Genomic DNA, 14,452 nt, shown 5'->3' with positions numbered 1-14,452 from the left:
TCAGTAACTCCCGCGAGCCACCACACTTCTCAACAGCATCTGCCAGCAAGTCATGGAACAACAGTGGCTGATTAGGATTAGTACAAAACTGCAGTAGGCTTAGCACATTGTACATTCTGATGTTCTTCAATTGCTTACTAGCCTTGCTCTCCTTTCTCAACGTTTGGTGCATCTTCTCACGTACAGTTGCTGTGATATGGTCTACAAATCCTACCAAAAGTTGATCCATGTTCTGTAACTCATCTTCAATGCTAAATGATAAAGGATTAGTGGAGAACTCTCGTCTTACTGTAGATTGCCTCTGAATCTCTTTGTGAATTAAACTATTAACTATACAGGCAGCATCCTCTCTTTGGTTTAGCCCCACATGAACTGCATGGCTTACTCTGGGAACCACAAATTGTGGCATATGTCTCATTATAGTATTTCCTACAAAGAACAAATGGTTCACCTGTAGTCCAAATAATTTGCTGAGTTTGTCACTGGTGGTAAACAGTGTTTTTATTAGTTTATCACATTCTGAATTATTACAATGTGGATTACTGCATTGTTGTTTGCTACTTTGCAGGTCATTGCTTGAAGATTTCCAAGAAGGAATGTGATCCAGTTCATGGCCATGTCTGCAAGCTTCAACCAAGTGTTTCTTACAAATAAAACATCGATTGTGGGGTGAAACACCCAAATGTTTCTCTAAGTACACACATTCCATTTTACCCCATGAATCATACCGTGATTGCTGGTTGTCTTTGCTTCCACAGAGGATACTCTCCTTCACAGACTCTATTATCTGCAGTATAATGAGATCCATTTCTTGAAGGACAGTGGGATGAATACTGACTGTCACCTTGCTGTTTTTAAATGTTAGAAAAAATATGTGTGATAGCAAAACATTTGTATGCTATTCGGCTATTGGCATGCACAGTTAATACAGCGAATGCTTGCCCATACTTCGCGTATGCGTGGGACACCTAAATTTACCGTGTTATAATTTAATTCTACTATAAAGCTACTGACCAATGTTACCCAGGGAGCCACAGAAGTGTCTAAACGAATTTGTACCTGTGCTAAAGCGAAACTACCTCAAACTCACCGAGTTCATTCTCGCTGTCTTCGCATCGGCTTGCAGTTGTGTGAGGCCAGCTGTACGATACTGTGAGATGGCTATTTGTTGGAACTATGCGCTGGACAAATGGTGAAGCCATACTATACACGTAAGGGAAGCTACAGCAATGCAAATCGAAAGAGAAATAGACGCCGCATAACTGTAATTATGAACTAGGATTGTGCGCTTGCAACTAAATCTCCGTATTTAAGCGTGATTTGTTACGGCTGCGGTTCGACTGTACTGTGGTTGACCACCAGTTCCTGTCATGTACAAATGAATATAATTATGTTGCGTAAGCACGCATCATCACAGCATTTAACAAGATCGCCGCGCGCTATTATTACAAGCCTCCATACAAAAATGAACTAGTTGCCGGTTTTTCAAGATACGACTGTCGAATTTTGGATGGGCAAGCAGTAGTAAATAAGCTACAATTGTGCGGAAGCTGATTTTTAATATTAGCTTCTGCCTGGCAGTGGCGAATTTTTTAAAAAACCATTTCAAATCCGAGGGGTCCGCCATGCTTTAAATCTAACTTATCCGAGATTCAAATCTCTTGGAATCCCCATGCAATCTACAAGAATCTTCTCAAATCTCTGAATCTCTGTGAAATCTGCAAAATCCATGGAATCTTTAAAATCTTCCTAATCTTCGTGACAATCTTTTACAATCTTTAAAATCTCGCTGAAATCTTTGAATCTGAGACTACCACAATCAAATCTTAATTTTCTTGTTAGTAAATTTCAGTAAACGTTTGGATATTTTACTCAAGCTCTTGCTTGTTAACACGTATTCTTGCGGCTATCTTGCACCTAGGCCTGTTCGTCCACGTGTACTGTGTGATTATTGGGTTCTTGCAGTCTACGTATATTGCCAGAGATATAGCCAGTTGTTCCCGAGGTTGTTTCTTCTTCGCAACGCCTTTAGCTACTTGACGAACTCGTTGGGACAAGCTAGTTAGTGACCCTGACTCGGATCTTTGTTAGGTGAGTCTGCATACTGAATTCACACCTGTGAAAAGAGTGAGCATGGTGCATGTATGGATTCATATTGCTCCTGACATAATAGCCAAGATAAAACTCCAATAGCTAACAGCTACATCTCTTTAGTGAGCTCTTTAGCTAAATCAGGAGTAGCTATAGCACGTCTCGTCAATATTCACATTCTTGAAAATCATCATGCAGTAATTATAATCAACACATCTCAATCTCTATATTCTAGATATAGTATAGACCTCGATATGGACTAGCCAACATTCATGCAGCAAATTAATGAAAAGTTTAGCTACACATGTGGGACCCCTGCTTTTAGTGATACGAGTAGTGATATTTGCTATGTAGTATAATTTGTTATCCCACTCATATGGGACCTCAGCTGTGAAGGCTACTGAAAGCCTTTGTCAGTATAGGGAGTCAGAGACGTGCTGGCAAGAAGAATATACAGAGAAGACTAATAATCCCTGCTATGGCTCCATAACCATAGGCACATGTCTTGATTGTATGTGGCTGTGGATCAAGTCACAACACGGCTGGCTGGAGTCTCTGAAATCTTAAGGTTTTGGTTACAAAGAATTTGCATGCTTTTGAATATTCCTGTACTGGTATCTTGTGCCAGCATCCCACAACATTAAGCTCAGGTATGAAAGCTTAGTCCAATTATAATTAGCTATGTAGCAACATGCACTATGTAATGTGTAAGCTTAACTCTACCATGCCAGCAAGTAATGTGTCCAAATGATATCACACTCTTAGCTGAACAGATTCGAGCAGATTAAATTACTATCTCATCTATTATTGTTTAGTGAAAGATAACAGGAGATGGAGCAGCAACCTCAGGAACTATACCTCACCAGTTTGGAAGTTGATATACTTGCACTGAACGCATGAACGCATCTGATACCATCTGATACCTGATACCTTGAAATGCATGAACGCATCTGATACCTTCGCTTAGCTGAGTTTATGTACGTATGTATATACATACAATTTACAATACACGCACAAACTTTAACAAGCATGCTAGCTAATAATTTATTATCTCAATGGGTCAATGTCCATATCACTTTGCTAACTCAGGTAGGAGGTATGTTACAAACCGTTTATGGCAACAATTGGACAGCCTAAAAGTTGCCAAAATTGGCAACTTTTGGCAACCCAAACTTGCCAATATTGGCAACTTCAGGCAACCCAAAATTGCCAATATTGGCAACTTCAGGCAACCCAAAATTGCCAATATTGGCAACTTCAGGCAACCCAAAGTTGCCAAAATTGGCAACTTTTGGCAACCCAAACTTGCCAATATTGGCAACTTCAGGCAACCCAAAATTGCCAATATTGGCAACTTCAGGCAACCCAAAATTGCCAATATTGGCAACTTCAGGCAACCCAAAATTGCCAATATTGGCAACTTCAGGCAACCCAAAATTGCCAATATTGGCAACTTCAGGCAACCCAAAATTGCCAATATTGGCAACTTCAGGCAACCCAAAATTGCCAATATTGGCAACTTCAGGCAACCCAAATTGCCAATATTGGCAACTTCAGGAAACCCAAAATTGCCAATATTGGCAACTTCAGTCAACCCAAAATTGCCAATATTGGCAACTTCAGGAAACCCAAAATTGCCAATATTGGCAACTTCAGGCAACCCAAAATTGTCAATATTGGCAACTTCAGGCAACCCAAAATTGCCAATATTGGCAACTTCAGGCAACCAATATTGGCAACTTCAGGCAACCAACATTGGCAACTTCAGGCATCCCAATATTGGCAACTTCAGGCAACCCAAAATTGCCATTTTTGGCAATTTTTCTACTTTCCAAAAGTTGCCAGCATTGGAAATGTTTAAAACTATTATTTGTGGTTACTTTGATAATGTCAAAGTTTCCAAAGCCGGCAACTTTTGAATTGCATAGCATACTTCTAGGCAACCACATAAAATGGTGCCTAAAAGTATCCAAATTTACTAAAAGTTCTGTAACTTTATATAGCACATCATGACAGGATCGATTGTGGGATTTAGTTTAAAAATTTCTCAGAAAATTGCCGTATTTGGAAACTGTTGGATGGCACTATATGCCACTTTTGGCAACTTTCGGATTGTAGCTAGTGTTATCCAGTTTTGGCAACTTTTGCATGAATATTTACTGTCACTGTATAGTTGGTAACTCTAAAGTTAACATTGAATTATTGTATCTTGCCGGGTATATGTTCAAAATACTTCAGTCAAGAGAAAATTATAGCAATAATTACATACACAGCAAAGCAGTAACTAATATAGTGTTCATTAGTAGCTAGTACCCTTATGTACGGCCATATGGTTTGCACTTTCTTTGCTGTCTCCATGGTCTTCGCACTGCCATTGGAGTGAAAGGCAATTGATGCTGGGATTGCTGTTGATCTCCTGTCTTTGGTGGCATGTTCTTTTCATGATCAAACAAAGCACCAGCATCTTCTGTATTTTTTGGCAGGGGAGACATAGTCTTTTCTCGTTCAAACTCTTTAAACAAAGCAGTAAAGTCTTCTGTATCTTGTGGCAGAGGTGATGCAGTCTTTTCTTGTTCAAATTCTGTGAGCAAAGAAGCAACAGTTTCTGTATCATCGTGATCAGGTAAGTGTGACAAAGTTATTCCCTCTTCCGGTGCAACTCCTTCTATATTTTTGTGGCACGAGTAATGGATCTGCATTTTGTTCCTGTTTAAATCCTTAAAGTACAGAAATATTAATTTATTTTCTTACCTCATTTCCTTCTGTAGATTGCTCAGTAGCATCATCTTTGTCTTCGTATATTTGTTGGAATCCAGAAGAGTGATTTTCATTAAGCAGTGATTCATTTCCAAATTTCTTATAGATAACTTCCAATACTGTCTTCAGACACTGTGACCATTTTCCTGCAGAGAAATATTTAGACATCAAAGTAATAATACATTATGTATACAGCGTATACCTTTCAGTTGTGGTGGTGTTTCACGTAGATGCACAAATGGTATTGCATCAGGCCACCATTCAGGCTTATTTCCTTTCCAATCTATTGCTAAATCTTTGCCTATTCCAGTTAAAATGGAACAAAGAGTTCTGCCATTCATGTCACCAATTGGCTGGGGCAATTCAGGTAGAATGAGTTTTGGTGATACATTTTCTTGTGGCTCAAACTTTAATTTTTCCAGAAATTCATCTTTATGAGCTCTCACAATGGTACAAAGCCGATCATCTCCAACAACACATAGTCCTCCAGTCCATGGTGTAGCATATACAAATAAACTTGGTACTCCATAGTCCTTGAGATCTGATATCTTCTTGGTGATGAGTTCAACTCTTCTCTTGGTATCTCAAGTTATCATCTTTCTGTCAGCCATGTCATTATACCTGTTATCACAGGTATAATCAAAATCTGTTAATGTGCTGCTGATATAGTTTTTTTCACATTAATTGCAATGTGTTTAGAGGGAGATAATTCAGATGAACAAAGTACAGGACTGATAATGCAGCATAAAAGAGATACCACTCTCTACAGATGCACATCATGTACGTACCAGCCGTCAATGTAACCACTTAAAGGTATGTACAATAGCTTTTAACAGTCGTAGTGTATGTATTAAACTGTGTTAGCCAAATGCAAGAATGTTCATGCTTCAATAATTTTAATGGATCCCTACTTCCTTTTTGTGCAGCTACTGTACAACCTAAATAATACTTGATAGTAAGATTTTGCACTGATTTTGCAGTTTATTCCTGACAGTAAAAATTAAACCTGGCCTCAAATAAATTTTAATAGCCATTTTAGTTTCTGTTTGCTATATATAGTAGGATGACATTCACTAATAAGGCACCTAATATATCTAGTGCCTGTTTAACTGAATTATAAGTCCTTGGGCCACAAAAAAAATCTCTCAAAACATTTTTGAAGAAAATCTGACTAACCAGTACTCAAAAATATTTACATGTAGGCTATGTATGGTACATGATACGCATGGATATTTGGGCAAGCTGTGTGCCATCATTTAACCCATGACCAATGTTCCTGTCTAGATTTTTGAAGAATGGTGCATTCAATCCGAATTCAATCCTGACCCTGACACTGAAACTAGCAATGCACATATGCAAGAGTCACCATCAGGAGTATCATGGATGAAAGTTTCCTATCCACTTTCTGAAAACCTGAGGAAACGTGTAGCTGCTCATGAAGAAGGAAAGTGGTAATTTCCAATTCATTTAATACCCTCAGTTAAACCTGGTTAGTCAGTATAGAGCTATGCACACTGAGTACATGTAGTCATACATAACACATTATGTACAGCTCAATACTCATTGAAGTAGTATCAAACACACTAGTTGTACGGACACTGGCCAGGCCAACTCTAGCTTGTCTTAAGCTAACCATAAACTTACCCTCATACAGACAGTGAAAGAGTGTTGTAACAGGAAGCCATTAGAGTTGGGTCAGCTTTGGTTTCTTCTTTACTTTGCTTATAATACTTAGGTCACATTTATAAAGTCAAAATAAGGTTAGGTAGTTGGTAGCACCATGGCAAAGTGGTGACAACAATGGACTAGAGAGTATACCTGTGTTCAATCCCTGGTTTCACTTTTTTTTTCCATTTTATGTTTTATAAGCTTGCACCTTTCCAACACTCCAGCCACATCCTTTAATACGTACATATATACTATCATCACTTTAATTTATAGATGATTTCTGTAAACATGGAAACCCTTGGAATGATGATGATCCAGTCCAAAACAAATGGATTGCTGGAACAAATGTTGTAATTTATAAGGAAAGTTGTGCTATTCACGACAAGACTAGGAAGGTATACTACAGGCCTGCCATTGGAGACTGCAGTTGCCAATTACATTTTGATGGGCAAGATCATTTGCTCTTTAATTTGGATAACAGAAAGCTCTTTTATTATGGAGTACTTTTCCAGTATTTACATCTGATGCTTGAAGGAAGAAATCCCCTCATAGCTTTTCAAAGGTTTGTACTTAAAGTATACATACGAAAAATGATTTTGGTGTATTGTGCATACTGTGTTAGGAACACCATAACTTTACAGGTGTAAATAATATAAAGGGACATGTCTATATGTATTTATTCATTCTGGATACCTAAAATACAATTATAACTGTATGTGTTGTGCTGCTAAGTTTTACCTGGTCCTGCAATAGTGAGCGAAGGATCCGGTTATCCGGCCCAGAAACAGGACCTTTATGGACGTGTACAATTCAGCATAGGCACATCGTGCTAACAAATGCATAATACCAGTGTAAGCATGTCGAAATTGTATTCAGCGAGTGTTTTATTAGAGCGATCCGCCATATGACAGTTGCTGCTGTGAATGGGTTAAGCATAACTAAATTAGTATATGAAATAGCATTCCTGCCAGTTTTCAGTTAGGTAATTGTTTTAGTTATATATAGATAAAGTATAGCCACATGTGTATACGGAAATACATCTTGAGGGCGTGTGTTAAGAAGAAACAATTACAACATGATGTGAAGCTGAGTGCATGGTAGAACCCCTCAAAAGAACACAATGGAGAACAATCTTTTTATAAAGGACAGCTATACATGTCTAGGTCCCAACTCAATCATAACAGTTGTTTATACACCCCTTAATAAAGGACACCTGCTTACAAAGGACAAAATAAATTCCCTAATGGTGTCCTTCTTAAAGGGGTTTCACTGTATATTACATCCCAAAGTGCTGTTCTGTTTTGCATGCACACAAGCATGCGATTCCTTAGTGTTATATGGTATACTACCTGGTTGTCTTGAGTACAGTAACTGAGTACTCAAACTCGATCAGTTTCAGTAATCAGTTCTAGTTGTTATCAAACTGATGACTAGTAGTAGTAATTTAAACTGTGACACACTCAATCATGCATGCTGTCGAAATTGGTTGTCCCTTACAAAACTGTACTGTATCTTTCACATAACTGTTCTTTATTTGCACAAGTGTACTGTACCTGACCAATGACCTGTTGAGATACTAGTGGTATGTGAGTATCAGCAAATGGAGAATACTGCACCTTGAGGAATTAATTTCTGATATAACCCTGTGTGACTTTTGCTGTTTGGCAATCCCCATATGCATAGCTACCTATGATTTGCATACAAACACCAGTTAGTTCTACAACCATGTTGCTCCAAATAATGCACTAGAATTGTTTAAATGTTCTATTCCAGCCAATACCTAGTTCACCCTGGTGTCAAAACCTGGCTTATGGGTGTTCTTGTGCCTGGATTCAGCTATGAGAAGCGGAAGAGAAATCTCACAGGGTTCATTATTTTGATAAAACTCAAATTAGCACTAGACAAACACGTAACAGATAAGATCTAATCATAGTACATACCTGATCTGCATGTCCATCCTCCATAGATATCATAGTTGGCCACTACAGTCTACAAACCGCCAAGGATCAGGTCAAGAATTCAAGCGAGTGCGTGCATTTTTTTAACACTAGTACTCCCCTGTAAATTCTAGGTTTTATTCGTTCCCTGTATCTCGTAGCGTATGTTGGCTATTTGTTCAAAACAAAGCCGTTTATTGTATTTGACTATACGTTCAATATAAGCAAGATTATAAGTTGCATTTCTAGCGTGATTGCACAATCACACACTAAATGCTGTAGATTTATCGAAATATTCTTCGATATTTCGATAATTATCGCAAAATATTACCTTTTCGATAAATATCGAAATATGCTAAAGCAGTATCGAAAATCGATACGATATCGACAAAATTATCGCGAAATCGATATTTTTTCGATATATCGTACATCACTAGTATGTAGCCAATACTGTATAGTAGTTATCAGCATTATTACTCTAACAACTATAACCCTAACACTCTATAGGGTGGTACTAAAAGACTTGTAGCTACATGTAATTATCAAACACTGAACCAGACATAACATGTGATTGAGCCAGCATTTTGCGTTCTGTTCTAATATTATAGCTACATCTTTTATGAAGTTATATACTACATTAAGTGCTTTTGTCTGCAGATAAATTCTGGTCTTATAAGAACATAAAATCTCATTGGCAAAAGCTATATGGTTATGACCAGTTCCAGTATTAGTTCCAGTACTTGATAGAATTTCTTTATAGTTCTAGTTCCAGTCTTGAAGAAAGTAAAATTATAGTTCTAGTTCCAGTTCCAGTCTTAAGAAAAGCAAAATTATTGTTCCAGTTCCAGTTCTAGTTCTAGAACTGGAACTGGAATAAAAAGGGCAGAAACTGGAATTATTTTAGTTCCAGTACTGAGAACTGGAACAACACTAATACGCACCTAGTCTCTGTGTGTCATCTTGTGCACAAATGTGAGTTATTATTGTGACATTGAGCAAGCCGTAACACTTGCTCATCTGACAAATCCATGCAAGTAAACTTCTTCCAATGCTACTTTCAAAAATGGATTATCAGGGTATTCATCAGCTAGTTCCATCTTTGCCTGATAGCTGTGTAGCCCTCCCAGAACTTCGTATTTATAAACATTCAAGTGTTTTTCATTGAAATTTGAAAGAGACACATCTTTGCATAAAACGGCCATTGGTGTAGCTCCAGGAACAGATGGATCCAAAATCATATTTGATTATAGATTTTTGACGAACACTTCATCGATCTCTCTTAATAATCTGGATTCACGAGGAGGCTGAATCATTTGAGACACAGAAATTTGATAAATGCCTACAAAATAATGTGTATAGATTATAAAATTTCAATGAATGCATACAAGAAGATATTGATGTTGTGCAGCTACTATGTACAAATTGGAACCTTAAAGCAAGAAATACAGTATACCTGCCATTTAATCTCTATACAATAGTTTTAATGTAGACAAAATACTACTTGGCCTCTAGTTATACACAACTATTATTTTGTTAAAAATTACATGCACAGATTTAGCTTGTCTATTGTGACGTATAATACACAGCTTCAACTCCCATGAACATAGTGGAATTACAATTTGTGAAGTTAGCTATCAGCTCACACACAAACATTAGCAAATACCTTTCTATGCATTTCAATAACCTCATCCATTGTGTCTTTAATGTATTTACATCTTTCAGAAGGTGATTGTAAAATTCCTGATCTTTGCTTCCTGGTATCAATGGTAGCTGTTGGATTGCTCAAAGAAGAGCATGGTTCAGAAAGGTTAACACTACTGTCTTGATCTTCTGAGGTGCTTTGACTGGTGGCTGTAATCAACTGATTTAGTTGTTGAATGAAATCATCAGAGGACAGACTGCTTGCAACCAATGAACTGCTCCACAAGTGGTATTGTAAGGATAGCACTATCCGACCATTAATACACCTGAACTGAAATATTGTGACATGATTTTACAGTAAACAGAATATAAAACAGCTATATTTGTCCAATATTAATACAGCTGTATATGTATAATTTGTGAAATTTTATCACCAATGTCATTAGCTATCTCTCTCCTGTACATGTACTGCTTGTATAACTGTTGATACACTCATAAACTATATGACTCTCATGATTATATTCTATCTGAAATATACATCATCACTGTATATTGTAGCAGATAACTAAAATTGGTAAATTGTATTAGCTGCATGCAACATTTCCTTGGTGTTTGACTATTTGCATCATAATACATCAATTTTGAACATCTAAGTAATCATATGATGTAAAACAATTTATTAAAGGGTGTGTGTAGCTAAAGAGTTTTACAGTACTTAAGTGAGTGACTTCATGTATTGCAGACTCTTGTTGAACCTTCATGGTTACTGCTAATAGCAGCTAATTACATTTAGAGTAGATACTTGGACTGAAACGACAACCATAATTTCTTGGATATGCAATTTGTGGATACAGTTAACAAATAATACCCTGTGTAGTCTTATGTCAAACATTTGCTTCGATTTCATTGTCATAGAAGAAAGTACATATTCAACAAAAGTTAAGTAAGCTTCCAGTGAAATACAAAAGTTTCAGTAGTAAGGATTTCAAGCACTAAGTCTTTCTCAAGAAGAAATACTCCAGAATTCTTTTCAACTATAGGTGTTATCATCCTAGTATCGGCCATTTATGAAAATTACAGGCACTGCCTTTGTACAGCTGCAGCACTAACAAGTGAACATAAATTATTACATGTACACGATTGTGTGATATGTTAAATGACATAGACAATTGCACAAAACCTAATATTCATGCATAGTTTCAGGTCAAAGTAAACAATTTTATAGTGAATGTGGTGATCTGAGAGAGAGGTGACAGGATAAGTTTAGTGATTAACTTTTTACAGAGACTCAAGCAATATATCAGTTAGTTTACCATTAAAATTTAAGTGATACCTGTAGTGTAATAACACTCATAAAGGACTCAGTCTGCACAGGTATACAAATTGTGGCTACACCCAAATATATATATACCCTGAGCTGTAGACCTGTTAAGAAACCTTAATGTCTTAAATCAAACATCTACTTCTCTATAATAGAACAGCAAAAGTTTAAGTGAGCTTTCAGAGAGGGCAAAGAAGAAATAGCCCAGAACTTCTTTTCAAAGTACTATATAGCTGTTATCTTTCTAGTATTTACCACTACCAGTTATACAAATTAAGTACAGTTATTTGAAAGTAATGCTGTGTGTGCCCATCATAGAAGGAACAATGAATGAGAACACCTTTTCATCATCACATACTGAAATTTGGGGAAGCCAAAATCAATTTACAACTACAAGAAATGCTTATTACAATGATGCAGCTCAGTTGAAGAGGAGTGTGTGCTATTGTTGAGTGTGGTTGCAGACCAAGGGAAATGATTTCATAGTGAAAGTGGTGACTAAGAAAGGTGACAGAATAAGTTTAGTGGGTTAATGCTGTAGAGATTTAAACAATAATCTTTTGATTTGACCATTAAAATTTATTTTTAGTATGACTTCATGTATTGCAGGCTCTTGTTAAATATCATTTACATTTAGAGTAGACACTGGGGCTGAAGTAACTGGTCTACCATAATGGACTGGACCTTGACAGGTATGGCAACACCCATGCAAAACCTGCTACATTGCTTAAAGTCTTAAATCAAGAATCTGCTTCCCTATACACAGCATAATTCATACACAAATACTGACTGTATTTATTCCGTCTATATTTTTGTGTTGGAGCTAATAGTCCAAAAATTCTACCTTGGCTCAAACAAAAACCACAGCCCCCAGTAGTGAATAACATTAGAGTCATTTATAGATTTGAGGTTCGTTTTGTCTTGTTATAGGGAGTTTTTAAAATAGTTGTTCCAATACTGAATAAAGACGGGGTTAGAATGTGTAGTATTGGAACACTATTTTTGCTGTGCTACTGTATAACAGATAGTTCTGCAAGAAAGTACATTAAGTAAGCTGTCAATTAGTCCTATTGCTTCAACTGTACATGCCCATGGCCTATCAGTGAATCAGTGAAAAATCCTAGCGGAACGCGTACATTCAGCCCCTCTGAACCAGAAATCGTCTTCACGACCATTTTACGCCCACACTGGAAAAATAATCACATTGAAGAATTTTCCCGTGTAGCGTTCCATCATGTTATAGCTACCATTATAACCATAATGAGCATGCCAAAGACACTATGCACATTACAGACATTGCCAATCTTGACCTAGTCTATCCTAGACAGACCAATTACGCGCCAGGCGTTTATCAGTAACTAGGTAATGATTGCAATGCAATACAATATTACAAGACTACATGATACTACTAACTATACTTATATAATATATTTAGCTAACTAATTAATTAAGGTAACTAAATGGGGATTGTCAATTTGTCATCAATATCAATGCCCTGAAAGGCCCAGCCCTTAAAATTATTCTAGCATTGTTTGTCCATAAAGCAACAGAGAGTTGCAGAACCAAGTCTATTGATTATAAGCGCCAGCTGGCGCTTAATTGGTCTGGCCACGCGAGACTATCTTGAACTCCGAGTGGTGGGGCACTAATTAAGCTGTTGTGTAGAAATTATAAGCGCCTAAATGTCTGGGGATGCGCCAGCACTCTTCAGCGTCCGGACACAAGCATGTACAACAGTAGGTGCTACAAGGAGAAACAACATTGTTCAGCTGGTTGATAACGAATTATAGGAATAGCTAAACGCCTGGGCGTGCTGCTGTATTCTTACTACAAACATACACAGTAGTACAATGGGAGTTGAGAGCAAACTGTTGCTTGTGTTGTGACCACCAACTGCAATTTCTGTGATATTAAGCATTTACTGTTTCCTCTTTGACTTCCTTTTCATAGTATGCAAATAATTTACGTAACTTGACTGTGCAATTTTCGAACCATGCGGTTAGCAACACTAAATAGAATATCCAGCATATTTTAGTGGGTTTGTGGTGTTGGTCGTTGTACAATGGATGAGAAGGCGAAAGAGGCTAGTTTTTCCTTGATTTCTTCAGGCCATAGAGAAGAACATGGCAAGCTCACTAGTACACTAAAGTGCCCAGGAGGTTATGTAGGATGGGTGGCGGACATCAATCCAGACGTTCGCATGAAGGTGTGTATGGCGAACGTATCTGGTGAATTTATCGATGATCTTTACTTACCTTTCACGGGGAACATTCCCCTAGAGTACATTTTTATCAAGTCCTAAGGACCATGACAAGAACACTGAGAACCATCTTTTTTTCAGAGAACAGGTGTTTCAGCGATTACAACAACTACGAACTTTTTGTCTGTAAACCAATAAACACAGGGTACACACTTACGGACTTGCTTAATTTTGTGCCTTCTTACAAACTAGGTGAAGTGTTCGAGAAGGAGGTTATGCGCAAGATGCACTTGGAACACCGTGATCGTCTCTTAGATAGTTTCATTTGTGCTTATAAGGCGTTTCTATCAGGACACCTGGACAGGAAATCAGAAGAGCTAAGTAGTAGCAGCGAGGAAGTGGATGTGAAAGCTCTAATCAAATTGTCCTTAGCCTTTGTCCCTGGAGTAGTTACCACCTTTAGGGAAGTTGGTGTATTATGCTCAAAAGATCGTCATGGACCACATGGTTACATTGACGTCGTGGTGTTTTCAGAAGATAAGTTTCCAGATTTTGTTGTGACCATCGAAAAAAATGAAATTTTGAGGGTTGGGAGGCTGTCGGCCGCTTCTGCTAAGACATTTGATACATTTAGTAGCAAAGGCAGTGACAGGCAGTGTGTCATAGACATACTGGCTCTCTCAGAAGTCCTGCAACTGAGCAATCCAGATCTTGAATTTGTGGTACTTCTTAAAGCCTGCAAAAATGCACTATGCCTTTTTATTTACTTTCCACAAGTCGATGTATTGGTAAGAACAATGAGAAGTATTCCATTAAAGTTGCAAGGTTCGTGTTCTT

The 14,452-nt window shown here is 37.5% G+C and overlaps 1 protein-coding gene across 1 annotated transcript; it reads right to left on the bottom strand.

The window, feature by feature from the left end:
- Positions 1-4,406: 4,406 nt before the first annotated feature.
- Positions 4,407-5,387, bottom strand: LOC136243942 (uncharacterized). Its single transcript, XM_066035482.1, has 4 exons — positions 5,051-5,387; positions 4,843-4,994; positions 4,752-4,797; positions 4,407-4,672 (listed from the first exon to the last, which is right to left on the bottom strand). The coding sequence occupies exons 1-4, from the start codon at positions 5,187-5,189 to the stop codon at positions 4,407-4,409; spliced, it is 603 nt and encodes a 200-aa protein (XP_065891554.1). The 5' UTR covers positions 5,190-5,387.
- Between the last annotated feature and the right edge of the window lie 9,065 nt (positions 5,388-14,452).

Source organism: Dysidea avara, chromosome 14, assembly GCF_963678975.1.
Source record: "Dysidea avara chromosome 14, odDysAvar1.4, whole genome shotgun sequence".
Classification (NCBI taxonomy): Eukaryota; Metazoa; Porifera; class Demospongiae; order Dictyoceratida; family Dysideidae; genus Dysidea; species Dysidea avara.
Note: the sequence above shows the minus strand (reverse complement) of the source record. Positions and strands in the feature narration are given on the sequence as shown.

Coding starts and splice junctions, on each gene's coding strand:
- LOC136243942 (XM_066035482.1), bottom strand. CDS start 5,189: ATGAATGGCAGAACTCTTTGTTCCATTTTAACTGGAATAGGCAAAGAT. Junction 4,995..5,050: donor AACACCACCACAACTGAAAG/GTATACGCTGTA, acceptor ATTTCTCTGCAG/GAAAATGGTCACAGTGTCTG. Junction 4,798..4,842: donor AATCTACAGAAGGAAATGAG/GTAAGAAAATAA, acceptor GGATTTAAACAG/GAACAAAATGCAGATCCATT.